This window comes from Oncorhynchus keta, chromosome 24, assembly GCF_023373465.1.
Source record: "Oncorhynchus keta strain PuntledgeMale-10-30-2019 chromosome 24, Oket_V2, whole genome shotgun sequence".
In the NCBI taxonomy this organism is placed as follows: Eukaryota; Metazoa; Chordata; class Actinopteri; order Salmoniformes; family Salmonidae; genus Oncorhynchus; species Oncorhynchus keta.
Window position 1 is genome coordinate 13,394,949 of NC_068444.1, and position 27,500 is coordinate 13,422,448.

Here is a 27,500-nt window from a genome sequence, read left to right on the forward strand (position 1 = left end):
TCCCTACTCCCTCAGTCTCACTCCCTCAGTCTCACTCCCTCAGTCTCACTCCCTACTCCCTCAGTCTCACTCCCTACTCCCTCAGTCTCACTCCCTACTCCCTCAGTCTCACTCCCTACCCCCTCACTCTCAATCCCTACTCCCTCAGTCTCACTCCCTACTCCCTCAGTCTCACTCCCTACTCCCTCAGTCTCACTCCCTACTCCCTCAGACTCACTCCCTACTCCCTCAGTCTCACTCCCTACTCCCTCAGTCTCAATCCCTACTCCCTCAGTCTCACTCCCTACTCCCTCAGTCTCACTCCCTGCTCCCTCAGTCTCACTCCCTACTCCCTCAGTCTCACTCCCTCAGTCTCACTCCCTCAGTCTCACTCCCTACTCCCTCAGTCTCACTCCCTACTCCCTCAGTCTCACTCCCTACTCCCTCAGTCTCACTCCCTAATCCCTCAGTCTCACTCCCTAATCCCTCAGTCTCACTCCCTAGTCCCTCAGTCTCACTCCCTACTCCATCAGTCTCACTCTCTACTCCCTCAGTCTCATTCCCTACTCCCCCAGTCTCACTCCCTACTCCCTCAGTCTCACACCCTACTCCCTCAGTCTCACTCCCTACTCCCTCAGTCTCACTCCCTACTCCCTCTGTCTTTTTAAGCTCTTGTGATTTAAAGCGAGTCAGTTAATTCACTGAGGGATGGAGTGTTTTTTATTCTTGTCTAATAGGGCTTAGAGGGAGTGGATCAGTGTGGAACTGAGAGACTTGCTGCCTCTGTTTCCCAGGGGAACTCATTCACACAGACACACAACCATGTCCTTCTGCTTCAGTCTTGCTCACGCCACAGACAATTAGATGTATTGTTTTTTGAATGGTGCATGTCAACAGGAAGAACATGACAGCTGGCATAGTGGTGACATTATCTATTTACTAGTAACAGGATATAGATTCATTTTCATCCATTTCCACTCCTCCTTCTTCATCAATCCATCCATCTATTCACATCTCCTCCCCTGCACATTGACCACCTATCTGTCTTCCTCTCATCCATCCCTCCTTTCAGTCATCTCCTCTCTTCACTTTTTCCAATGATGTCACGCTCCCAGCCTGCCATCATTCCTTCCCTCCACCTCTCTTCTATTCCTCCTTTCCTCCACCCTTTAATTCCTCTTCCATCTCTTTTTTCTCCTCTACTCTCTGATAGCCCAACCCTAGTTCTAACCCGTACAGGGCCTTATCTATGCCCTCCAGACCTCCACTGGCATCCCTTGCTTTTGGAAGATAGCAAACAAACGAGGGAGCAGAGAGAGGGATGTGGAGGAGAGGAATATATAAAGCGGTCGACGCGTCCCGCCTGGTCCCGTCTCAGAGAGAGAGGGATGAAAGGAGGGAGGGTGGGATTAGTTCTGAGCTAGTGCTAGTGAATAGAGAGGGAATAAGCTGTCAGAGACAGAGAGATACAGGAGGAATGAAGAGAAGAGCCAGAGAGTAGACGAGGGCAGAGAGAGATATAGGAGGAATGAAGGGAAGAGCCAGAGAGTAGACGAGGGCAGAGAGAGATACAGGAGGAATGAAGAGAAGAGCCAGAGAGTAGAAGGGCAGAGAGAGATATAGGAGGAATGAAGGGAAGAGCCAGAGAGTAGACGAGGGCAGAGAGAGATACAGGAGGAATGAAGAGAAGAGCCAGAGAGTAGACGAGGGCAGAGAGAGATACAGGAGGAATGAAGAGAAGAGCCAGAGAGTAGAAGGGCAGAGAGAGATACAGGAGGAATGAAGGGAAGAGCCAGAGAGTAGACGAGGGCAGAGAGAGATACAGGAGGAATGAAGAGAAGAGCCAGAGAGTAGAAGGGCAGAGAGAGATACAGGAGGAATGAAGGGAAGAGCCAGAGAGTAGAAGGGCAGAGAGAGATACAGGAGGAATGAAGAGAAAAGCCAGAGAGTAGAAGGGCAGAGAGAGATACAGGAGGAATGAAGAGAAAAGCCAGAGAGTAGAAGGGCAGAGAGAGATACAGGAGGAATGAAGGGAAGAGCCAGAGAGTAGAAGGGCAGAGAGAGATAGAGGGGGAATGAAGAGAAGAGCCAGAGAGTAGACGAGGGCAGAGAGAGATACAGGAGGAATGAAGAGAAGAGTCAGAGAGTAGAAGGGCAGAGAGAGATACAGGAGGAATGAAGAGAAAAGCCAGAGAGTAGAAGGGCAGAGAGAGATACAGGAGGAATGAAGGGAAGAGCCAGAGAGTAGAAGGGCAGAGAGAGATAGAGGGGGAATGAAGAGAAGAGCCAGAGAGTAGACGAGGGCAGAGAGAGATACAGGAGGAATGAAGAGAAGAGTCAGAGAGTAGAAGGGCAGAGAGAGATAGAGGGGGAATGAAGAGAAGAGCCAGAGAGTAGACGAGGGCAGAGAGAGATACAGGAGGAATGAAGAGAAGAGTCAGAGAGTAGACGAGGGCAGAGAGAGATACAGGAGGAATGAAGAGAAGAGCCAGAGAGTAGAAGGGCAGAGAGAGATACAGGAGGAATGAAGAGAAGAGCCAGAGAGTAGACGAGGGCAGAGAGAGATACAGGAGGAATGAAGAGAAGAGCCAGAGAGTAGAAGGGCAGAGAGAGATACAGGAGGAATGAAGAGAAGAGCCAGAGAGTAGAAGGGCAGAGAGAGATACAGGAGGAATGAAGGGAAGAGTCAGAGAGTAGAATGGCAGAGAGAGATACAGGAGGAATGAAGGGAAGAGTCAGAGAGTAGAAGGGCAGAGAGAGATACAGGAGGAATGAAGAGAAGAGCCAGAGAGTAGAAGGGCAGAGAGAGATATAGGAGGAATGAAGAGAAGAGCCAGAGAGTAGACGAGGGCAGAGAGAGATACAGGAGGAATGAAGAGAAGAGTCAGAGAGTAGAAGGGCAGAGAGAGATACAGGAGGAATGAAGAGAAGAGTCAGAGAGTAGAAGGGCAGAGAGATACAGGAGGAATGAAGGATTTTTTAAAATGTATTTTGATTTAACCTTTATTTAACTAGGCAAGTCAGTTAAAGAACAAACGTATATTTACCCCGTCCAAACCCGGCGCTAGGCCAACTGTGTGCCGCCCAATCACAGACAGATGGGATTAAACCTGGATTTGAACCAGGAATTATAGCGACGCATCTTGCATTGAGATGCAGTGCCATAGACCACTGTGCCACTCAGGAGCCAGAGAGGAGAAGAGAGAGATACAGGGAAGAGGCAGAGAGGAGAAGAGGAGAGGTCAGGCATGCCCCTAGAACAGACAACGTGTGTGTCTCTCTCTCTCTCTCTCTCTCTCTCTCTCTCTCTCTCTATTTCTCCCTCTCTCTTGGACCATGTATTTGTCTATTTCTCTTTATTTCATATTTTTTATTTAACATTTTATTTAATTAACTGAGCAAGCCAGTTAAGAACAAATTCTTATTTTACAATGACGGCCTACCCCATCCACACCCTCCCCTAACCCGGACGACGCTGGGCTCCCTCCCCTAACCCGGACGACGCTGGGCTCCCTCCCCTAACCTGGACGACGCTGGGTTCCCTCCCCTAACCTGGACGACGCTGGGCTCCCTCCCCTAACCTGGAGGACGCTGGGCTCCCTCCCCTAACCTGGAGGACGCTGGGCTCCCTCCCCTCACCTGGACTACGCTGGGTTCCCTCCCCTAACCTGGAGGACGCTGGGCTCCCTCCCCTAACCTGGACGACGCTGGGTTCCCTCCCCTAACCTGGACGACGCTGGGCTCCCTCCCCTAACCTGGACGACGCTGGGCTCCCTCCCCTAATCTGGACGACGCTGGGTTCCCTCCCCTAACCCGGACGACGCTGGGTTCCCTCCCCTAACCTGGACGATGCTGGGCTCCCTCCCCTAACCTGGACGACGCTGGGTTCCCTCCCCTAACCTGGACGACGCTGGGTTCCCTCCCCTAACCTGGAGGACGCTGGGATCCCTCCCCTAATCTGGACGACGCTGGGCTCCCTCCCCTAATCTGGACGACGCTGGGCTCCCTCCTCTAACCCGGACGACGCTGGGTTCCCTCCCCTAACCTGGACGACGCTGGGCTCCCTCCACTAACCTGGACGACGCTGGGTTCCCTCCCCTAACCTGGACGACGCTGGGCTCCCTCCCCTAATCTGGACGACGCTGGGCTCCCTCCCCTAACCTGGACGACGCTGGGCTCCCTCCCCTAACCTGGACGTCGCTGGGTTCCCTCCCCTAACCTGGACGACGCTGGGCTCCCTCCCCTAACCTGGACGACTCTGGGATCCCTCCCCTAACCTGGACGACGCTGGGTTCCCTCCCCTAATCTGAACGACGCTGGGCTCCCTCCCCTAACCTGGACGACGCTGGGTTCCCTCCCTAACCTGGACGACGCTGGGCTCCCTCCCTAACCTGGACGACGCTGGGTTCCCTCCCCTAACCTGGACGACGCTGGGCTCCCTCCCCTAATCTGGAGGACGCTGGGATCCCTCCCCTAACCTGGAGGACGCTGGGCTCCCTCCCCTAACCCGGACGACGCTGGGCTCCCTCCCCTAACCTGGACGACGCTGGGCTCCCTCCCCTAACCTGGACGACGCTGGGCTCCCTCCCCTAACCTGGACGACGCTGGGTTCCCTCCCCTAACCCGGACGACGCTGGGCTCCCTCCCCTAATCTGGACGACGCTGGGTTCCCTCCCCTAACCCGGACGACGCTGGGTTCCCTCCCCTAACCTGGACGATGCTGGGCTCCCTCCCCTAACCTGGACGACGCTGGGTTCCCTCCCCTAACCTGGACGACGCTGGGTTCCCTCCCCTAACCTGGAGGACGCTGGGATCCCTCCCCTAATCTGGACGACGCTGGGCTCCCTCCCCTAATCTGGACGACGCTGGGCTCCCTCCTCTAACCCGGACGACGCTGGGTTCCCTCCCCTAACCTGGACGACGCTGGGCTCCCTCCACTAACCTGGACGACGCTGGGTTCCCTCCCCTAACCTGGACGACGCTGGGCTCCCTCCCCTAATCTGGACGACGCTGGGCTCCCTCCCCTAACCTGGACGACGCTGGGCTCCCTCCCCTAACCTGGACGTCGCTGGGTTCCCTCCCCTAACCTGGACGACGCTGGGCTCCCTCCCCTAACCTGGACGACTCTGGGATCCCTCCCCTAACCTGGACGACGCTGGGTTCCCTCCCCTAATCTGGACGACGCTGGGCTCCCTCCCCTAACCTGGACGACGCTGGGTTCCCTCCCCTAACCTGGACGACGCTGGGCTCCCTCCCCTAACCTGGACGACGCTGGGTTCCCTCCCCTAACCTGGACGACGCTGGGCTCCCTCCCCTAATCTGGAGGACGCTGGGATCCCTCCCCTAACCTGGAGGACGCTGGGCTCCCTCCCCTAACCCGGACGACGCTGGGCTCCCTCCCCTAACCTGGACGACGCTGGGCTCCCTCCCCTAACCTGGACGACGCTGGGCTCCCTCCCCTAACCTGGACGTCGCTGGGTTCCCTCCCCTAACCTGGACGACGCTGGGCTCCCTCCCCTAACCTGGACGACGCTGGGCTCCCTCCCCTAACCTGGACGTCGCTGGGTTCCCTCCCCTAACCTGGACGACGCTGGGCTCCCTCCCCTAATCTGGACGTCGCTGGGCTCCCTCCCCTAACCTGGACGTCGCTGGGTTCCCTCCCCTAATCTGGACGTCGCTGGGCTCCCTCCCCTAACCTGGACGTCGCTGGGCTCCCTCCCCTAACCTGGACGTCGCTGGGCTCCCTCCCCTAATCTGGACGTCGCTGGGTTCCCTCCCCTAATCTGGACGACGCTGGGATCCCTCCCCTAATCTGGACGACGCTGGGATCCCTCCCCTAATCTGGACGTCGCTGGGTTCCCTCCCCTAATCTGGACGACGCTGGGCTCCCTCCCCTAACCTGGACGACGCTGGGCTCCCTCCCCTAATCTGGACGACGCTGGGTTCCCTCCCCTAACCTGGACGACGCTGGGTTCCCTCCCCTAACCTGGACGACGCTGGGCTCCCTCCCCTAATCTGGACTACGCTGGGATCCCTCCCTTAACCTGGACGACGCTGGGTTCCCTGCCCTAACCTGGACGACGCTGGGTTCCCTCCCCTAATCTGGACTACGCTGGGTTCCCTGCCCTAACCTGGACGACGCTGGGCCAGTCGTCTCTGCCAATATTCCTCTCTTTCTGTTCCTACTCTTTCTGCTTCATACACTATGTCCTCGTGTCGCAAGTCTAATTTCTCTCCCTCTCACCTTTTTCATATCCCTGTATCCCTCTCTCTCTCAATTCAATTTAACTCTCTCTATATATATATACTCCCTCTGTCTATCTGACTGGTTTAACATTCCTCCATTCCTCTACCCGAAGATAAAACACACTCTTTTTTTCTCAATGAATTGAAACGGGTAAAACAAATCACTGCAATCCCACACTCTCACCTTTACAATGTACATTTATAGCATGTCTATCCCACAGGGCTGTCTGTAACGTTACTAAGAGGTCTAGTCTCTGGACACCAGAGGCAGGGCTGTCTGTAACGTTACTAAGAGATCTAGTCTCCGGACCCCAGAGGCAGGGCTGTCTGTAACGTTACTAAGAGATCTAGTCTCCGGACCCCAGAGGCAGGGCTGTCTGTAACGTTACTAAGAGATCTAGTCTCCGGACACCAGAGGCAGGGCTGTCTGTAACGATACTAAGAGATCTAGTCTCCGGACACCAGAGGCAGGGCTGTCTGTAACGATACTAAGAGATCTAGTCTCCGGACACCAGAGGCAGGGCTGTCTGTAACGCTACTAAGAGATCTAGTCTCTGGACACCAGAGGCAGGGCTGTCTGTAACGTTCCTAAGAGATCTAGTCTCTGGACACCAGAGGCAGGGCTGTCTGTAACGATACTAAAAGATCTAGTCTCCGGACACCAGAGGCAGGGCTGTCTGTAACGATACTAAGAGATCTAGTCTCTGGACACCAGAGACAGGGCTGTCTGTAACGTTATTAAGAGATCGAGTCTCTGGAAACCAGTGCGGTAATGTCTCATGTTCATTATTTTTCTGTCTCGACACTAATTGTCTGTTATCAAAACTCCTAATTTAATCAATGTGCAGATTTGGTTTGGGGTTAGGTCTGTTAGAATAAACAATTAATTCATTATCAATTTGAATGTGAATGAATATCCGTTTTTTGTCTAAATCAATAAACATCATGTCATTGATTAAAATGAATCCTGAACACACTTCACGTATGTAGCCTAAGATACGTTGTAAGACGATGGTGTGGTCTCTCTCCTCTCTCTCCTTTCTCTCCTCTCTCCTCTCTCCCCTCTCCCCTCTCTCCTCTCTCCTCTCTCCTCTCTCTCCTCTCTCTCCTCTCTCCTCTCTCCTCTCTCTCCTCTCTCCCCTCTCTCGCCTCTCTCCTCTCTCATCTCTCTCGTCTCTCTCCTCTCTCTCCTCTCTCCTCTCTCCTCTCTCCTCTCTCCTCTCTCCCCTCTCCCCTCTCTCTCCTCTCTCCTCTCTCCTCTCTCCTGTCTCCTGTCTCTCTCATCTCTCTCCTCTCTCTCCTCTCTCCTGTCTCTCCTCTCTCTCCTCTCTCTCTCCTCTCTCCCATCTCTCTCCTCTCTCCTCTCTCTCCCTTTCCTCCTCTCTCCCCTCTCTCCTCTCTCCTCCTCTCTCCTCTCTCCTCTCTCCTCTCTCCTCTCTCCTCTCTCCTGTCTCTCTCATCTCTCTCCTCTCTCTCCTCTCTCTCCTCTCTCTCCTCTCTCCTCTCTCTCCTCTCTCTCCTCTCTCCTCTCTCTCCTCTCTCCTCTCTCCTCTCTCCTCTCTCCTCTCTCCTCTCGCCTCTCTCCTCTCTCCTCTCTCCCATACAGTTATGGGAGAGTCTATGCAACAGCGGACCCATATCACCACACGATTGGTCCTGCAGCCACGTACAGTGTGGGTACTATGGTGAGTCCTCTGTCCTCTTCTGTTACCATGACCACTGCTTTCTAAAACGTGAAACACACTTAACACTGCATCCCACAGAGCTCTCTACTCCCTATAGGGACTTGGTCAAAGTGGTCCACTTTATAGAGAAAATGGGGCCATTTGGGATACAAAGGAGTAGTCCAAACACTACAGAGAGTTTTGCATGTATCATGCATTGTATTTATATCATGTAATATGTACTTATTATGTACGGATGCATATACTGTAAATGAACGTAGAATGGACACATGGGAGCAGAGGTGAAATGATTTGATTTCCTGGAAGTAGCTGACTCTGTCACTGTGTGATTTTCTACAGCATATGTTTTCTATCTGAGATTCAACAGCTGTTGCCACTTCAGTAAATGAACCAGAGATGTCGTTGCTTTATTCTCTAAGTCCCTTTTCAATGTCATTGGCCTGAAGCTCTTAAAATCCCAATGAGACCGCTACATCCTCTATTATGAGAGGATTCTCCTCAATTTCCACAGGAGGAAATAGTTAATTGGTTAATGTTTGTTTTTAGCTAGCTTTTGCAGCTAACATCAAAGATGAAAAAATAAATAACGAGAGCCCCCCCCCCACACCCCCCCAAATACAAAAATAAAGAACTATGTGTTTCCTTTTGCGGGTGTGAGTAGGGACTTCCTCCAAAGATTAACGACCATCAAGCTCGCGCAGTGGCGTGCCGTGAGAGATTAAAGAAAGAAAGGAAGAAAAACATAAAAACAATAAACACAATGACGAAAAATGGAGACAGACAAATGGTCCCCATGGCACGCAGCTCCCCTCAGCTCTGTCTGAGAAGCTGATCTGTGTAGAGTTCTTGCCTTAGACAGATGTGCAGGGTGCTGTGTGCAGACACGTGCGTGATGCCGGAAATCGCACCCCCCTTCCTTCTCCCGACCGAGCGACCTCCCCCCATCGTGCAGCTGCTAGCTAAAAGCCTTCATTAATTATACAACCATTTTGTTATTCTTCATTTACTTAATTAAAACTGTGTTTCTCTATTCTCTTATTCATTCACTTCTTTTTTCTCCTTCCAAATTGACCTCCCTTTTCCTTTGTTGCACGTACACATTACATTACATTACACATTACATTACACATTACATTACATTACACATTACATTACATTACACATTACATTACATTACATTACACATTACATTACACATTACATTACACATTACATTACATTACACATTACATTACACATTACATTACACATTACATTACATTACACATTACATTACATTACATTACACATTACATTACATTACACATTACATTACACATTACATTACACATTACATTACATTACACATTACATTACACATTACATTACATTACATTACACATTACATTACACATTACATTACATTACACATTACATTACATTACACATTACATTACACGTTACATTACATTACACATTACATTACATTACACATTACATTACACATTACATTACACATTACATTACATTACACATTACATTACACATTACATTACACATTACACATTATATTACATTACACATTCTTCATTACACATTACATTAGACATTATATTACATTACACATTATATTACATTACACATTATATTACATTACACATTATATTACATTACACATTATATTACACGTACACTGCACATTTCTACCACCACGACTCCTAAACACAGTGACCTCAAAACAAAACAAACGTTGATCCACTCACCACTACAGTAAAAATTACAGTATGTTTAGAAAAAGATTGAGGGGCTGAATAGGAATAGAAGAGGATGAGGTAAAGTATCAATCTGGACCAAACACTATATGAGCTTGATTCAGCGTTTACCAGAAATGCAGCCTCCGCAAACGTGGAAACATTGCCCTGAACTTCCGTGATACGGATTAAATCGAGCCCTAAGGAAGGACAAGAAGTAACTAAATACACAAGATGGCAAAATGCCATCTTGTAGACCCACTGAACAAGCACGACCACTTACTGAGAGAGAGAGAGCGAGAGAGTGAGAGAGAGAGGGAGAGAGAAATATTTAAATATATATAATGATGTTTGATGTACTAGGTCTGTATTAGGATACTTGGATAACATGCTTGGGGCAGAGAGAGAGGTGGGGGGGGCATATAGAGGGGTAGGGGGGACATATAGAGGGGTGGGGGGCAGACAGAGGGGTATGGGGCAGAGAGAGTGGTAGGGGGAGACAGAAAGAGAGGTGGGGGGGCAGACAGAGGGGTGGAGGGGGACAGAAAGAGGGGTGGGGAGGGCAGACAGAGGGGTGGAGGGGCAGATAGAGGGGTGGAGGGGACAGAAAGAGGGGTGGGGAGGGCAGACAGAGGGGTGGAGGGGCAGAGATAGGGGTGGAGGGGGACAGAAAGAGGGGTGGAGGGGGACAGAAAGAGGGGTGGAGGGGGACAGAAAGAGGGGTGGAGGGGGACAGAAAGAGGGGTGGGGAAGGGAAGATGGAGGGGCAGAGAGAGGGGTGGAGGGGCAGAGATAGGGGTGGAGGGGACAGAAAGAGGAGTGGAGGGGCAGAGATAGGGGTGAAGGGGCAGACAGAGGGGTGGAGGGGCAGAGATAGGGGTGGAGGGGGACAGATATAGGGGTGGAGGGGCAGACAGAGGGGTGGAGGGGCAGAGATAGGGGTGGAGGGGACAGATATAGGGGTGGAGGGGCAGACAGAGGGGTGGAGGGGCAGAGATAGGGGTGGAGGGGACAGAGATAGGGGTGGAGGGGCAGACAGAGGGGTGGAGGGGCAGAGATAGGGGTGGAGGGGACAGAAAGAGGGGTGGAGGGGCAGACAGAGGGGTGGAGGGGCAGAGATAGGGGTGGAGGGGGACAGAAAGAGGGGTGGAGGGGGACAGATAGAGGGGTGGAGGGGGACAGATAGAGGGGTGGAGGGGACAGAAAGAGGGGTGGAGGGGCAGATAGAGGGGTGGAGGGGGACAGATAGAGGGATGGAGGGGACAGAAAGAGGGGTGGAGGGGCAGAGATAGGGGTGGAGGGGCAGAGATAGGGGTGGAGGGGCAGAGATAGGGGTGGAGGGGGACAGAAAGAGGGGGGGAGGGGGACAGAAAGAGGGGTGGAGGGGGACAGAAAGAGGGGTGGGGAAGGGAAGATGGAGGGGCAGAGAGAGGGGTGGAGGGGGAGAGATAGGGGTGGAGGGGACAGAAAGAGGAGTGGTGGGGCAGAGATAGGGGTGAAGGGGCAGACAGAGGGGTGGAGGGGCAGAGATAGGGGTGGAGGGGGACAGATATAGGGGTGGAGGGGCAGACAGAGGGGTGGAGGGGCAGAGATAGGGGTGGAGGGGACAGATATAGGGGTGGAGGGGGCGACAGAGGGGGGGAGGGGCAGAGAGAGGGGTGGAAGGGACAGAGAAAGGGGTGGAGGGGCAGACAGAGGGGTGGAGGGGCAGAGATAGGGGTGGAGGGGACAGAAAGAGGGGTGGAGGGGCAGACAGAGGGGTGGAGGGGCAGAGATAGGGGTGGAGGGGGACAGAAAGAGGGGTGGAGGGGGACAGATAGAGGGGTGGAGGGGGACAGATAGAGGGGTGGAGGGGACAGAAAGAGGGGTGGAGGGGCAGATAGAGGGGTGGAGGGGGACAGATAGAGGGATGGAGGGGACAGAAAGAGGGGTGGAGGGGCAGAGATAGGGGTGGAGGGGCAGAGATAGGGGTGGAGGGGCAGAGATAGGGGTGGAGGGGGACAGATAGAGGGGTGGAGGGGCAGAGAGATCAGGGAAAGAGAGAGTGGTGCAGACTCGGTATAAATCGTGATCTGGACATGAAACAGAATTAACTACTGTATATCTGATTCAATGACCTATTTAGAGTTTGTAGTTTCAATGAAAGATTAGAGTAAAACTTTTTGAGAATTTGAATCACACCACTAATCACTTCCAAAGTCCTTCCATTCCTTTCTCACAAACATAAGAAAACATGCATAGTGTACGCATGCACACAAACACAGTCACTTCCAAGCCTCTGGTACCCATCTCCTCTAAATCTCCACCAACACTCCAACCATTGCAACGTTTTTTTTTTTTAAAGGGAGGAACGTTTTGAGGGAGAAAAAGAAGAAGCCAATATAATATGATATTGCTGCGTTCACATGCCAGTCGGAACTAAGGAAAATCGTACATTTCCGACTTACTAACAGGTTGTAGTTATACACATGCCACGTTCAACCAGTTAGCAAGTTAGAAATGTCAGAGTTTCCTAATTCCGACGAGCACGCGAACGCAGCATATAACCCAAGCTTCCTATACTGAATACTGATTGGAGCTTTTTTCATCTTTGATGTTGCAGGCTAGCCTATACAGAGGAGGCTGCAGTCGCTTCACTCCGTACTAGAGCGAGAGAGAGGGACAAACGCCCCCCTCCTCCCTCCTTCCGCCCCCAGAAAAAAAAAATACATCAAACTAAACACCTCCTTCCTCTTCAATGGAAAACTAAAAGTAGAGCAAAACAACACCAGGTCAACAAAACACATGACCACCTTGTCAAGACTCTCAAGTTGATGTCTACTTTTAAGAGTTTTATCTTGACTATATGCATTGTCTGTCATCGATGTACTGTACCGATTTTGGAAATGACGATGCTCTTGTTTATTTCCTGTATTGATTTGAATGTATTGCTCCGGGTTGAAATTGATGGTTTCTAGAATGTGAGAAAGAAAGTGGTGCTGGAGCGAGACAAAGAAATAAAAAGAGAGAGAAAGAAAGAATTTGGATATGAGGGTATAGGGCTTTCTCTTTCCAATAAAGCCAAAATATTGCCATTAATTTAACACATTTAATGATTAGAAATTATAATCTCATTAACAATAGTATTATAAATGGTGGGCAATAGGTTGATATTGTCTGTATAACGCCTGTATAATGGGAATCATACCGAGGGAATTTACCAACAGAAAAAACAACTAAATGCTGCTACTCTATATTCCTCTGATGTTATCAAACTGCGTTCCTGTAGGACGGGTCACTACTATTAACACTGCAATTTGTCATTTTCCCAATATACATTAAGACCGCTAATGTTCAGCAATTCCCGTTGAAGCAACACATTTCAAACTGGGTTTTATTAAGTAAGTAAATAATACAGGCATTCAATTTGGCACCCTATTCTCTATGTAGTGCACTAGTTTTAACCTGGGCCCATAAGGATCTGGGCAAATGTAGTGCACTATTTACGAAATTGGGTGCCATTTGGGACGTAGACCCAATAGTTTAGTTTGTAGACCTGAGACTTCGTGGGCTAATGACATAAACATAAACGCACTCAGCTACAAGAGGTTGATCTGTGACAAAATGGCTGACAGGAAGTGATGTATCCTAGAATGATGTGTAGTAAGAAGAGAGGGGGGAGAAGGAGAGCTGTGGCTGCCATTGCTGTAGCAGTAGTGTGTCAGAGTGAGAGCATTGATTGTGGCACTGAGCCAAAAGCAGAAGGTATCCCATCTCCACAGAACGGCTTTCTACAAAATATGCAATAATACTACAACATTACAACAGATTATTATTATTATTAGATATTTCATTGGTCAGTTTTTCTTTTTAGAAAGAGAGTCATTACATACACTATCTTCAATTCATATCCATTATATTATTTTGCCGTGCCAAACTGAACTACATCTTTGAACAAGTAACACTATTCAACGAAGAGGATGTTGAAGTCATTTGCTGTTTTTCAAATGGTACATATTTTTATTTTTATTTTATTTATTTCACCTTTATTTAACCAGGTAGGCTAGTTGAGAACACCTTTATTTAATCAGGTAGGCTAGTTGAGAACACCTTTATTTAACCAGGTAGGCTAGTTGAGAACACCTTTATTTAACCAGGTAGGCTAGTTGAGAACAAGTTCTCATTTGCAACTGCGACCTGCCCAAGATAAAGCATAGCAGTGTGAACAGACAACACAGAGTTACACATGGAGTAAACAATTAACAAGTCAATAACACAGTAGAAAAAAAAGAGTCTATATACATTGTGTGCAAAAGGCATGAGGAGGTAGGCGAATGATTACAATTTTGCAGATTAACACTGGAGTGATAAATGATCAGATGGTCATGTACAGGTAGAGATATTGGTGTGAAAAAGAGCAGAAAAGTAAATAAATATAAACAGTATGGGGATGAGGTAGGATTTAAGAGAAGTGAAAGGCTAGTGTGTTTTACTGCACAGGGAGAAGGGGATACCTGGTCAGTTGTACCTGGTCAGTTGTACCCTGTCAGTTGTACCTGGTCAGTTGTATCTGGTCAGTTGTACCTGGTCAGTTGTACCTGGTCAGTTGTACCCTGTCAGTTGTACCTGGTCAGTTGTACCTGGTCAGTTGTACCTGGTCAGTTGTACCTGGTCAGTTGTACCCTGTCAGTTGTACCTGGTCAGTTGTACCCTGTCAGTTGTACCCTGTCAGTTGTACCTGGTCAGTTGTACCCTGTCAGTTGTACCTGGTCAGTTGTACCTGGTCAGTTGTACCTGGTCAGTTGTACCCTGTCAGTTGTACCTGGTCAGTTGTACCCTGTCAGTTGTACCTGGTCAGTTGTACCTGGTCAGTTGTACCTGGTCAGTTGTACCCTGTCAGGTGTACCTGGTCAGTTGTACCCTGTCAGTTGTACCTGGTCAGTTGTACCTGGTCAGTTGTACCTGGTCAGTTGTACCTGGTCAGTTGTACCTGGTCAGTACAACTGAAAGCATTCATCCAAGATGTGTCTTCTGCATTTAACCCAACCCCTCTGAATCAGAGAGGTGCAGGAGTCATTTAGCCACTCTTAATCAGAGGGTTGGGGGGGGCTGCCTTTATTGACATCAACGTACCCAGAGAGAAGTTGGGGGTTATCTGCCTTGCTGGCTAGAGGATTTGAACCAGTGACCTTTTGGTTACTGACCCAACGCTCTTAACCTCTAGGCTACCTGCCGCCCTACAGGCTTGTAAGATGTGAAAGAGAGAAGGGCACATGTTGATTAGGCCAGTGAGTTGTTACCTTACATGGTAGAACGCCGTGTTCCAGTCCCAGACACGGTCCCACCCTGAGACCTGGCGTGTGTCCCAAATGGCAGTAGCGCACCACTCTTGACCAGAGCCTTTTGACCCTATAGGCTCTGGTCAGAAGTAGTGGACTATACAGGGAATATGGTGCCACTTAGGGAAACATCCCTCAGGTGCACAGGTGGGAGGGCGGAGAGAAGCTCTTAGAGTTGCGATTGACAATTAGGAAGGATGTTAGGACTCCCACAGGAGAAGATGTGCAGTGTTACTGAGTCTTAAAGACATATTTCCATCACATTAAGAATGTGTTCTTCTCTTTCATTTCTCTGAGATTGACTCTCTCTGTCTGCGTGTGACACTCCCTTAAGGTAACTCCACACACACTTCCCCCCCGGGCCCTGCAGTGTTTAAAGAAGTCCAGTTACTGGTGAGAAAGAGGGAGGGAGGGAGGGAGGGAGGGAGGGAGGGAGGGAGGGAGGGAGGGAGGGAGGGGGAGGGAGGGAGGGAGGGAGGGAGGGAGGGAGGGAGGGAGGGAGCAGGTCATTGTGAGAATGGAGAGGGAGGTGAACCAATAACCTTTTTGTGAAATAGGATCTCTTAGTCCAACAACCTTACAACGCTGGTATACAGACAAACAGACGCTGGTATACAGACAAACAGACACATTCTCATCCACACACACACACACCAACCTGCACACTTATACAGACAAACAGACACATTCTCATCCACACACACACACACACACACACGTGTGCTGTGTAATTGGATGGTAAAGAGGGAAGTCAGTTGTGGTGGGCGTCGAGGGAAGAAGACTGTGTAGAGGCTAGTAACAGATTAGAGACAACAGAGCTCAGTCAATAAGCACTGATCTCATTGGAAGATACACCAGATTGACTACACACACACCCACACGCACGTAGATACACACACACACACACCTCCTTTGTCCAATGCCATGGCTGTTGTGTCCATTACTGCAGATTCTCCATTGTTCCCAACTAGGAGGAGGCCATTGGGAAATATGGATTGGATAAACTCTCTCCTCCCTCACCTCTCTCTTCATACACTTCCTCTACTGTTTGGGGTTGTCTCATAACCCTCTCTCTTCATGTCCTTGGGGGTTCTGCTAAATGTCAAACTTAATAAGAACCCCATTCACGGCTCGTACACCACTTCCTCACGCCTCGTGGTTAGAGATTTGGGCCAGTAACCGAAAGGTTGCTGGGATCGTATCCCCGAGCTGACATGGTAAAAATGTGTCATTCTGCCCCTGACCAAGGCAGTTAACCCACTGTTCCCCTGAACAAGGCAGTTAACCCACTGTTCCCCTGAACAAGGCAGTTAACCCACTGTTCCCCTGAACAAGGCAGTTAACCCACTCAGAGTGACACATTTCAGAGTTGATTCAGAGTGACACATTTCAGAGTTGATTCAGAGTGACACATTTCAGAGTTGATTCAGAGTGACACATTTCAGAGTTGATTCAGAGTGACACATTTCAGAGTTGATTCAGAGTGACACATTTCAGAGTTGATTCAGAGTGACACATTTCAGAGTTGATTCAGAGTGACACATTTCAGAGTTGATTCAGTGACACATTTCAGAGTTGATTCAGAGTGACACATTTCAGAGTTGATTCAGAGTGACACATTTCAGAGTTGATTCAGAGTGACACATTTCAGAGTTGATTCAGAGTGACACATTTCAGAGTTGATTCAGAGTGACACATTTCAGAGTTGATTCAGAGTGACACATTTCAATTGAAATGGGTATCCCCCTTTCCCTTTAACTAGGTTGAGCTAGTAGTGTTTCCTTGTGTCATTCTACTCCTTCACTCATAAACATGTGTCTGACTGGCTTTTGTGTCTTTCACACAATTTGTCCTCGATCCTCAATGTTTGCAACCAGAGCCATATATTTAGAAGATACGTAAACAAATGGAAATATATGACATTGACAGTTCCCATCCTAATGCCTCTCAACGGCCTCGCTATTGTTTGACTGTTCCCGTCCTAATGCCTGCTCAACGGCCTAGCTATTGTTTGACTGTTCCCGTCCTAATGCCTGCTCAACGGCCTAGCTATTGTTTGACTGTTCCCGTCCTAATGCCTGCTCAACGGCCTAGCTATTGTTTGACTGTTCCCGTCCTAATGCCTGCTCAACGGCCTAGCTATTGTTTGTCTGTTCCCGTCCTAATGCCTGCTCAACGGCCTCGCTATTGTTTGACAGTTCCCGTCCTAATGCCTGCTCAACGGCCTCGCTATTGTTTGACTGTTTGACAGTTCCGGCCTAGCTATTGTTTGACAATGCCTGCTCAACGGCCTCGCTATTGTTTGACTGTTCCCAGTTCCTAATGCCTGCTCAACGGCCTCGCTATTGTTTGACTGTTCCCGTCCTAATGCCTGCTCAACGGCCTAGCTATTGTTTGACAGTTCCCGTCCTACTGCCTGCTCAACGGCCTCGCTATTGTTTGACAGTTCCCGTCCTAATGCCTGCTCAACGGCCTCGCTATTGTTTGACAGTTCCCGTCCTAATGCCTACTCAACGGCCTAGCTATTGTTTGACAGTTCCCGTCCTAATGCCTGCTCAATGGCCTAGCTATTGTTTGACTGTTCCCGTCCTAATGCCTGCTCTATGGATTCACAGTACCACAATAAATATGGTGTATCCCGTTGTTACTATAGCATCTGTATTCTTCAGACAACATCTGGGGCTTCTTAATTAATCTATTGATGCTAGGGGGCACAATTTTTGTTTTTGGAAAAATAACGTCCCAAAGTAAACTGCCTATTTCTCAGGACCAGATGCTAGAATATGCATATAATTGACAGCTTAGGATAGAAAACACTCTAAAGTTTCCAAAACTGTAAAAATATTGTCTGTGAGTATAACAGAACTGAACTGCTGGCGAAAACCTGAGAAAAATCCAATCAGGAAGTGACTCTTATTTTGAAACCCCTGTCTTTCTATGCATCCCTATTGCCCATTGAAAGGGATATCAGCCAGATTCCTCATTCTGTGGCTTCCCTAAGGTGTCTACAGCCTTTAGAAATAGTTTCAGGCCTTTATTTTGAAGAATGAGCATAAACGTCCACATTGCATAAGTGGTCTGTTGTTGGCTCTCAGTGTGATTTTTGCGCAAAACAGAGAGGTAGACATTTTTCTTCCCGGTCCTAGTGAAAAGCCAACTGTCCCGGTTGATATATTATCAAATATATATTTGAAAAACACCTTGAGGATTGATTATAAAAAATGTTTGCTATGTTTCTGTCGATATTATTGATATAATTTGGAATTTTTGTCTGCGTTGTCATGACCGCTATTTCCGGTGGATTCCGAGGCATACCGCATCAAACTAACTGAGGTATTTGGATTTAAAAATATCTTTATGGAACAAAAAGGAACATTTGCTGTCTAACTGAGAGTCTCGTGAGTGAAAACATCCGAAGCTCATGAAAGGTAAACGATTCATTTGATTGCTTTTCTGATTTTCGTGACCAAGTTACCTGCCGCCAGGTGAACATAATGTTTTGCTAGTATATCGATAAACTTACACAAACGCTTGTATTGTTATCGCTATAAAGCATAATTTCAAAATCTGAGACGATAGGGTGATTAACAAAAGGCTAAGCTGTGTTTCACTATATTTCACTTGTGATTTCATGAATATTAATATTGTCTAGTAAGATTATTTGACCGTTGCGTTATGCTATTTAGCTTAGTTGATGACAATTATCCCGGATCCGCGATGGGTGGTTCCAAGAGGTTGAATAACTCAAAAGGGCAAAGGAGAGGACACGAGGGTGCTTAAAATGTTAAGACTTGTTCTGTAGGGTGCTGTTCATACTGGAAGAGATATTCTCTACACTGTAACCTGTTGGTGTTTCATGACAAAAACGTCTTTGACCAGCTCGGCTAACGCGCAAAATATATCTAGCCCAAACAAAATCTTACATATCCATCTTAAAATATATCAGTATTTATATTATACAAAGTATTCTTATAGTCAAACTACATCACTCTCAATAGACCTTTGACCTCACAATGTAAAAACAGCTGTTCTGTGCGAGAAGGATATCAACTCTGCTGCTACTCTGATTTTATTATGTAAATATTTATCTCGTGTTGCATATGTTGACTTTTATTATGAATAATCTTAATATTACTATATATTTAATTCCTTATATATCTTCCTATTTGCACTTTACTGAATTCTTCCCGAAATTACTCCTTTTCCTTGTTTTTGTATTTCTACAAGATGTTATTATTTTCCTAGTATCATTTACATACAGTACTTGTGTGTTATTATAGAAGTGTCAAAGCATAGTATTTATTAGTATATCAAATGGATTATAGTGATATTATCTATTATTATTAGATTGAGAAAATCTAGAAAAAGTTCTTTTTTTAAATGAAACAAAATGTTACAAAATGATCTATATGGGTCAAACAGTGGGTCAACCAGTGGGTCAAACAGTGGGTCAAACAGTGGGTTAAACAGTGGGTCAAACAGTGGGTCAAACAGTGGGTTAAACAGTGGGTCAAACAGTGGGTTAAACAGTGGATTAAACAGTGGGTCAAACAGTGGGTCAAACAGTGGGTCAAACAGTGGGTTAAACAGTGGATTAAACAGTGGGTTAAACAGTGGATTAAACAGTGGATTAAACAGTGGGTTAAACAGTGGATTAAACAGTGGATTAAACAGTGGATTAAACAGTGGGTCAAACAGTGGATTAAACAGTGGATTAAACAGTGGGTTAAACAGTGGATTAAACAGTGGATTGAACAGTGGATTAAACAGTGGGTTAAACAGTGGGTTAAACAGTGGATTAAACAGTGGGTCAAACAGTGGGTTAAACAGTGGATTAAACAGTGGATTAAACAGTGGGTCAAACAGTGGGTTAAACAGTGGATTAAACAGTGGGTCAAGCAGTGGGTCAAACAGTGGGTCAAACAGTGGGTTAAACAGTGGATTAAACAGTGGGTCAGTCAAACAGTGGGTCAAACAGTGGGTCAAACAGTGGATTAAACAGTGGATTAAACAGTGGATTAAACAGTGGGTCAAACAGTGGGTTAAACAGTGGATTAAACAGTGGGTCAAACAGTGGGTCAAACAGTGGGTCAAACAGTGGGTTAAACAGTGGATTAAACAGTGGGTTAAACAGTGGATTAAACAGTGGATTAAACAGTGGGTCAAACAGTGGATTAAACAGTGGGTTAAACAGTGGATTAAACAGTGGGTTAAACAGTGGGTTAAACAGTGGGTTAAACAGTGGGTTAAACAGTGGGTTAAACAGTGGGTTAAACAGTGGGTTAAACAGTGGGTTAAACAGTGGGTCAAACAGTGGGTCAAACAGTGGGTTAAACAGTGGGTTAAACAGTTAAACAGTGGGTTAAACAGTGGGTCAAACAGTGGGTCAAACAGTGGGTTAAACAGTGGGTTAAACAGTGGGTTAAACAGTGGATTAAACAGTGGGTTAAACAGTGGATTAAACAGTGGGTTAAACAGTGGATTAAACAGTGGGTTAAACAGTGGGTTAAACAGTGGGTTAAACAGTGGATTAAACAGTGGGTCAAACAGTGGGTTAAACAGTGGATTAAACAGTGGGTCAAACAGTGGGTCAAACAGTGGGTCAAACAGTGGGTTAAACAGTGGATTAAACAGTGGGTCAAACAGTGGGTCAAACAGTGGGTTAAACAGTGGGTTAAACAGTGGGTTAAACAGTGGATTAAACAGTGGGTTAAACAGTGGGTTAAACAGTGGGTCAAACAGTGGGTCAAACAGTGGGTCAAACAGTGGGTTAAACAGTGGGTTAAACAGTGGGTCAAACAGTGGGTTAAACAGTGGGTCAAACAGTGGGTCAAACAGTGGGTTAAACAGTGGGTCAAACAGTGGGTTAAACAGTGGGTCAAACAGTGGGTTAAACAGTGGGTTTAAACAGTGGGTCAAACAGTGGGTCAAAACAGTGGGTCAAACAGTGGGTTAAACAAAACAGTGGGTCAAACATCAAACAGGGTCAAACAGTGGGTCAAACAGTGGGTCAAACAGTGGGTTAAACAGTGGGTTAAACAGTGGATTAAACAGTGGGTCAAACAGTGGGTCAAACAGTGGGTCAAACAGTGGATTAAACAGTGGGTTAAACAGTGGATTAAACAGTGGGTCAAACAGTGGGTTAAACAGTGGGTTAAACAGTGGGTTAAACAGTGGGTCAAACAGTGGGTTAAACAGTGGGTTAAACAGTGGGTTAAACAGTGGATTAAACAGTGGATTAAACAGTGGGTCAAACAGTGGGTCAAACAGTGGGTTAAACAGTGGATTAAACAGTGGGTTAAACAGTGGGTTAAACAGTGGGTTAAACAGTGGGTTAAACAGTGGGTTAAACAGTGGGTTAAACAGTGGGTTAAACAGTGGGTTAAACAGTGGGTTAAACAGTGGATTAAACAGTGGGTCAAACAGTGGGTTAAACAGTGGGTTAAACAGTGGGTTAAACAGTGGGTTAAACAGTGGATTAAACAGTGGATTAAACAGTGGGTCAAACAGTGGGTTAAACAGTGGATTAAACAGTGGGTTAAACAGTGGATTAAACAGTGAGTTAAACAGTGGGTTAAACAGTGGATTAAACAGTGGGTTAAACAGTGGGTTAAACAGTGGGTTAAACAGTGGGTCAAACAGTGGGTTAAACAGTGGGTCAAACAGTGGGTTAAACAGTGGATTAAACAGTGGGTTAAACAGTGGGTCAAACAGTGGGTTAAACAGTGGGTTAAACAGTGGGTCAAACAGTGGGTTAAACAGTGGGTCAAACAGTGGGTTAAACAGTGGGTCAAACAGTGGGTCAAACAGTGGGTCAAACAGTGGGTCAAACAGTGGGTCAAACAGTGGGTTAAACAGTGGATTAAACAGTGGGTTAAACAGTGGGTCAAACAGTGGGTCAAACAGTGGGTCAAACAGTGGGTCAAACAGTGGGTTAAACAGTGGGTTAAACAGTGGATTAAACAGTGGGTTAAACAGTGGGTTAAACAGTGGGTTAAACAGTGGGTCAAACAGTGGGTTAAACAGTGGGTCAAACAGTGGATTAAACAGTGGGTTAAACAGTGGATTAAACAGTGGGTTAAACAGTGGGTCAAACAGTGGGTTAAACAGTGGGTCAAACAGTGGGTTAAACAGTGGATTAAACAGTGGGTTAAACAGTGGGTCAAACAGTGGGTTAAACAGTGGGTCAAACAGTGGGTTAAACAGTGGGTCAAACAGTGGGTCAAACAGTGGGTTAAACAGTGGGTTAAACAGTGGGTCAAACAGTGGGTTAAACAGTGGGTCAAACAGTGGGTCAAACAGTGGGTTAAACAGTGGGTTAAACAGTGGGTCAAACAGTGGGTTAAACAGTGGGTCAAACAGTGGGTTAAACAGTGGGTTAAACAGTGGATTAAACAGTGGGTTAAACAGTGGGTCAAACAGTGGTGACATTTTAGGACTTTAAAAAAGATATTTTAACTTCATTGTTGGTATACTGAAGGGGAGAGACAGTGTGCACTCCAAATAGCACCCTATGGGCCCTGGTCTAAAGCATCCTATTCCCTACGGGCCCTGGTCTAAAGTAATGCACCCTATTCCTGATGGGCCCTGGTCTAAAGTAGTGCACCCTATTCCCTATGGGTCCTGGTCTAAAGCACCCTATTCCCTATGGACCCTGGTCCAAGTAATGCACCCTATTCCTGATGGGCCCTGGTCAGGGTAATGCACCCTATTCCCTATGGGCCCTGGTCTAAAGTAGTGCACCCTATTCCCTATGGGTCCTGGTCTAAAGCACCCTATTCTCTATGGACCCTGGTCCAAGTAATGCACCCTATTCCTGATGGGCCCTGGTCAGGTTAATGCACCCTATTCCCTATGGGCCCTGGTCTAAAGTAGTGCACCCTATTCCCTATGGGCCCTGGTCTAAAGTAGTGCACTATGTAGGGAAAAGGTGCCGGTGAAGAGCACCCTACTGGCTTATCTTGTGATTCTATGTGTCTTTGGTCAGATGACCATGTGAAGTGTATTGTTGCTCGATAATATGTATCTGTGTATACAATGTGTCCAAATAACCTAGAGGAGGAGAATCAGGTCTCTGAGAAATTGTTTTATTTTTATGTTGTTTTGAATTTTTGTTGCTTTTTGTTGTTATATTTATGTTTTGAAGTAGACAAGCCCAATTTTAAACGACTCTAGCTCTGTTCCCCTTTACGATGCTCCTAAAACTCAGAGCGCTTGGAGCCGAAAGCATTCTGGGTAGTATGACTGCAGAGGATAGATAGGGAAGGACATTGGTCAATAAAACGCAATTATTTTCTTCTTTCATCCCATCAGTCTGTCTGCACCTTCATGTCCCCATCAGTCTGTCTGCACCTTCATGTCCCATCACTCTGTCTGCATCTTCATGTCCCCATCAGTCTGTCTGCACCTTCATGTCCCCATAAGTCTGTCTGCATCTTCATGTCCCCATCAGTCTGTCTGCACCTTCATGTCCCCATCAGTCTGTCTGCACCTTCATGTCCCATCACTCTGTCTGGACCTTCATGTCCCATCACTCTGTCTGCATCTTCATGTCCCCATCAGTCTGTCTGCACCTTCATGTCCCATCACTCTGTCTGCATCTTCATGTCCCCATCAGTCTGTCTGCACCTTCATGTCCCCATCAGTCTGTCTGCACCTTCATGTCCCATCACTCTGTCTGCATCTTCATGTCCCCATCAGTCTGTCTGCATCTTCATGTCCCCATCAGTCTGTCTGCACCTTCATTTCCCCCATCAGTCTGTCTGCATCTTCATGTCCCATCACTCTGTCTGCACCTTCATGTCCCCATCAGTCCATCTGCACCTTCATGTCCCCATCACTCTGTCTGCACCTTCATGTCCCCATCAGTCTGTCTGCATCTTCATGTCCCCATCAGTCTGTCTGCACCTTCATGTCCCATCACTCTGTCTGCACCTTCATGTCCCCATCAGTCCATCTGCACCTTCATGTCCCATCACTCTGTCTGCACCTTCATGTCCCCATCACTCTGTCTGCATCTTCATGTCCCCATCAGTCTGTCTGCACCTTCATGTCCCCATCAGTCTGTCTGCATCTTCATGTCCCCATCAGTCTGTCTGCATCTTAATGTCCTCATCAGTCTGTCTGCATCTTCATGTCCCCATCACTCCATCTGCACCTTCATGTCCCCATCAGTCTGTCTGCACCTTCATTTCCCCCATCACTCTGTCTGCACCTTCATGTCCCCATCAGTCCATCTGCACCTTCATGTCCCCATCACTCTGTCTGCACCTTCATGTCCCCATCAGTCTGTCTGCATCTTCATTTCCCCCATCAGTCTGTCTGCACCTTCATTTCCCCCATCAGTCTGTCTGCACCTTCATGTCCCCATCAGTCTGTCTGCACCTTCATTTCCCCCATCAGTCTGTCTGCACCTTCATTTCCCCCATCAGTCTGTCTGCACCTTCATGTCCCCATCAGTCTGTCTGCACCTTCATTTCCCCCATCAGTCTGTCTGCATCTTCATGTCCCCATCAGTCTGTCTGCACCTTCATGTCCCCATCAGTCTGTCTGCACCTTCATGTCCCCATCACTCTGTCTGCACCTTCATTTCCCCCATCAGTCTGTCTGCACCTTCATTTCCCCCATCAGTCTGTCTGCACCTTCATTTCCCCCATCAGTCTGTCTGCACCTTCATTTCCCCATCAGTCTGTCTGCATCTTCATGTCCCCATCAGTCTGTCTGCACCTTCATTTCCCCCATCAGTCTGTCTGCACCTTCATTTCCCCCATCAGTCTGTCTGCACCTTCATTTCCCCCATCACTCTGTCTGCACCTTCATTTCCCCCATCAGTCTGTCTGCATCTTCATGTCCCCATCAGTCTGTCTGCATCTTCATTTCCCCCATCAGTCTGTCTGCATCTTCATGTCCCCATCACTCTGTCTGCACCTTCATTTCCCCCATCACTCTGTCTGCATCTTCATGTCCCCATCAGTCTGTCTGCACCTTCATGTCCCCCATCACTCTGTCTGCACCTTCATTTCCCCCATCACTCTGTCTGCATCTTCATGTCCCCATCAGTCTGTCTGCATCTTAATTTCCCCCATCAGTCTGTCTGCATCTTCATTTCCCCCATCAGTCTGTCTGCACCTTCATTTCCCCCATCAGTCTGTCTGCACCTTCATGTCCCCATCAGTCTGTCTGCACCTTCATTTCCCCCATCAGTCTGTCTGCACCTTCATGTCCCATCACTCTGTCTGCACCTTCATGTCCCATCAGTCTGTCTGCATCTTCATGTCCCCATCAGTCTGTCTGCACCTTCATGTCCCCATCAGTCTGTCTGCACCTTCATTTCCCCCATCAGTCTGTCTGCACCTTCATGTCCCATCACTCTGTCTGCACCTTCATGTCCCATCAGTCTGTCTGCATCTTCATGTCCCCATCACTCTGTCTGCATCTTCATGTCCCCATCAGTCTGTCAGCACCTTCATGTCCCATCAGTCTGTCTGCATCTTCATGTCCCCATCACTCTGTCTGCATCTTCATGTCCCCATCAGTCTGTCTGCACCTTCATGTCCCATCACTCTGTCTGCACCTTCATGTCCCATCAGTCTGTCTGCATCTTCATGTCCCATCAGTCTGTCTGCATCTTCATGTCCCATCAGTCTGTCTGCATCTTCATGTCCCATCAGTCTTTCTGCACCTTCATTTCAGGTGAAGGGAGAGAAACCTGTCATGGAAAGCATGTGTTCTTTAGTTTATGAAAACCAAAATACATTTAGAAAAATTGGTGGAAATAAAACATTTATTCTCTCTTTTTTTAAATTTATTACAAACTTTTTTGTACAATTAACTACAAAGAACTACTATTGATAGCTGCCATTAAATGAAAGCGATTCAGTGTATTTATTTTCAAAAGAATAACTCCTCTCCTCCTAAAGCTGTAGTTCCTAATACCCAGTCAGTGCTGAGTGGTGGCATGTTTTATTGAGAGTAGAGCAGAGCTGAGTCGGTCCACTGGCCAGATTGCTCTAACTGAATATTACTGCCTTACGGCCGATTGACGTGATGAAAGTTCCAGTCTCGCACGGCTGCGTAGGTGGCCATTAAATGATTGCCACTTTAATTGGCTCTGTTAATGCAGTCATTTGTAAGATGGCACCATGGGCCACGGGCCAGACACAAAATGGCTGCCATCGGCTCTCTCAGCTAGTCTCTCCCTCTTCCCCCACAATCCATTTATTCATACTTTATTGCCATTCCGCTGGACCCAAGTCAATTTCCATAGCCCATACACCACCATCGGCCCACGCTCATGTTTATATAACTCTCACTGGCTGGGAAGTTTGTCTGCTTTATAAATCATGGTTATCTCTCCCATGTAAAGTAACAGAGACATATTTTCTCAACGGAATACCAGGTGACGGTAGAGGTAGAGGTTTTGAAACGAGCCACGGTCCTATAGCCAAGTGAGATCCAGTTCACGGCCCACAAATTATTCAGAAACTCGACTATAAGAATCACATTGTCTTAACCATTGAGAAAAAAAAGCCAAACTTGCAGTGCATTTGTGACATAGGAAGAGAAATGTGCTTTTTCTGTTGTGCTTTTTGTGTGTTGATTCATTCGACATGTTCAATTTTCATGTGTCGCTAACGGAGAACGGAGTCGTTTAAAAGTTTTGTGCAACTTTGTTCCGTCGTTTTACATTTCTTGAAAAATATTTTATAAAAACAACAATCAAAAAAAAAAAATCCTCAAAATAATGTATTTATGTTTATTACATGTATTAATGTATTTATGTACACATGTATCACAAACTCTCTTTTGTATGTGTACTGTACGTCTTCTCCCCTGTCAAGTGGTCATCATCACAATGTATTTACTGTGTCATGTCTTGTGTGTTATTACGGGTTTTTTTTTCAGATATGCTCAGAAACTTTCCTGTATCAGGCTACACTACTTTATCAATACTTGGTACTGTATGTTACTGTTGCTCTGCCTCTGAACAGAAGAGAAAGGTTCTCGTTGATGTAGACCCGATATCAAGGGAGACACTGATTTTTCAAAGTCGATATGAAGCAAAAGTATATATCCAATTTAACTGTTGATCCTTAAACTCAATATACTTTGTTTTTAAACAACTCAGGCTTCAGGCTTGTCTATTCTTTCAAGGATGCTTATTCAATTCTGTCTCTCTCTGTCTGTCTGTCTGTCTGTCTGTCTGTCTGTCTGTCTGTCTGTCTGTCTGTCTCTGTCTCTGTCTCTGTCTCCCTCTGTCTCCCTCTGTCTCCCTCTCTCTCTGTCTCCCTCTCTCTCTGTCTCCCTCTCTCTCTGTCTCTCTGTCTCTCTCTCTCTGTCTCTCTCTCTCTCTCTCGGTGTCTCTCGGTCTCTCTCTCTCTCTCTCTCTCTCTCTCTCTCTCTCTCTCTCTCTCTCTCTCTCTCTCTCTCTCTCTCTCTCTCTCTCTCTCTCTCTCTCTCTCTCTCTCTCTCTCTCTCTCTCTCTCTCTCTCTCTCTCTCTCTCGGTGTCTCTCGGTCTCTTTCTGTCCCCTTCAACCCACCC

General features: G+C 47.4%; 1 protein-coding gene and 1 long non-coding RNA gene across 5 annotated transcripts in view; one reads left to right on the top strand and one right to left on the bottom strand.

Moving 5' to 3' along the window:
• LOC127911372 (RNA binding protein fox-1 homolog 3-like) overlaps window positions 1–27,500 on the top strand; it is a 1,085,108-nt gene that overhangs the window by 1,045,926 nt on the left and 11,682 nt on the right. For 3 of the 4 annotated variants that reach the window (XM_052477708.1, XM_052477707.1, XM_052477710.1), the window contains 2 exons: window positions 7,832–7,910; window positions 12,243–14,255. In XM_052477708.1, coding sequence (XP_052333668.1) covers window positions 7,832–7,910; window positions 12,243–12,287 — 124 coding nt within the window. In that variant the 3' untranslated portion in view covers window positions 12,288–14,255. Of the gene's footprint in view, window positions 1–7,831; window positions 7,911–12,242; window positions 14,256–27,500 lie in introns of those variants that run through there. The other variant, XM_052477709.1, reaches the window with a different exon arrangement.
• On the bottom strand, window positions 23,476–26,905 carry LOC127911373 (uncharacterized). Its single transcript, XR_008078140.1, has 6 exons — window positions 25,640–26,905; window positions 24,685–25,282; window positions 24,542–24,628; window positions 24,315–24,400; window positions 24,004–24,059; window positions 23,476–23,865 (listed from the first exon to the last, which is right to left on the bottom strand). It is a non-coding gene; the product is annotated as an uncharacterized LOC127911373 (long non-coding RNA).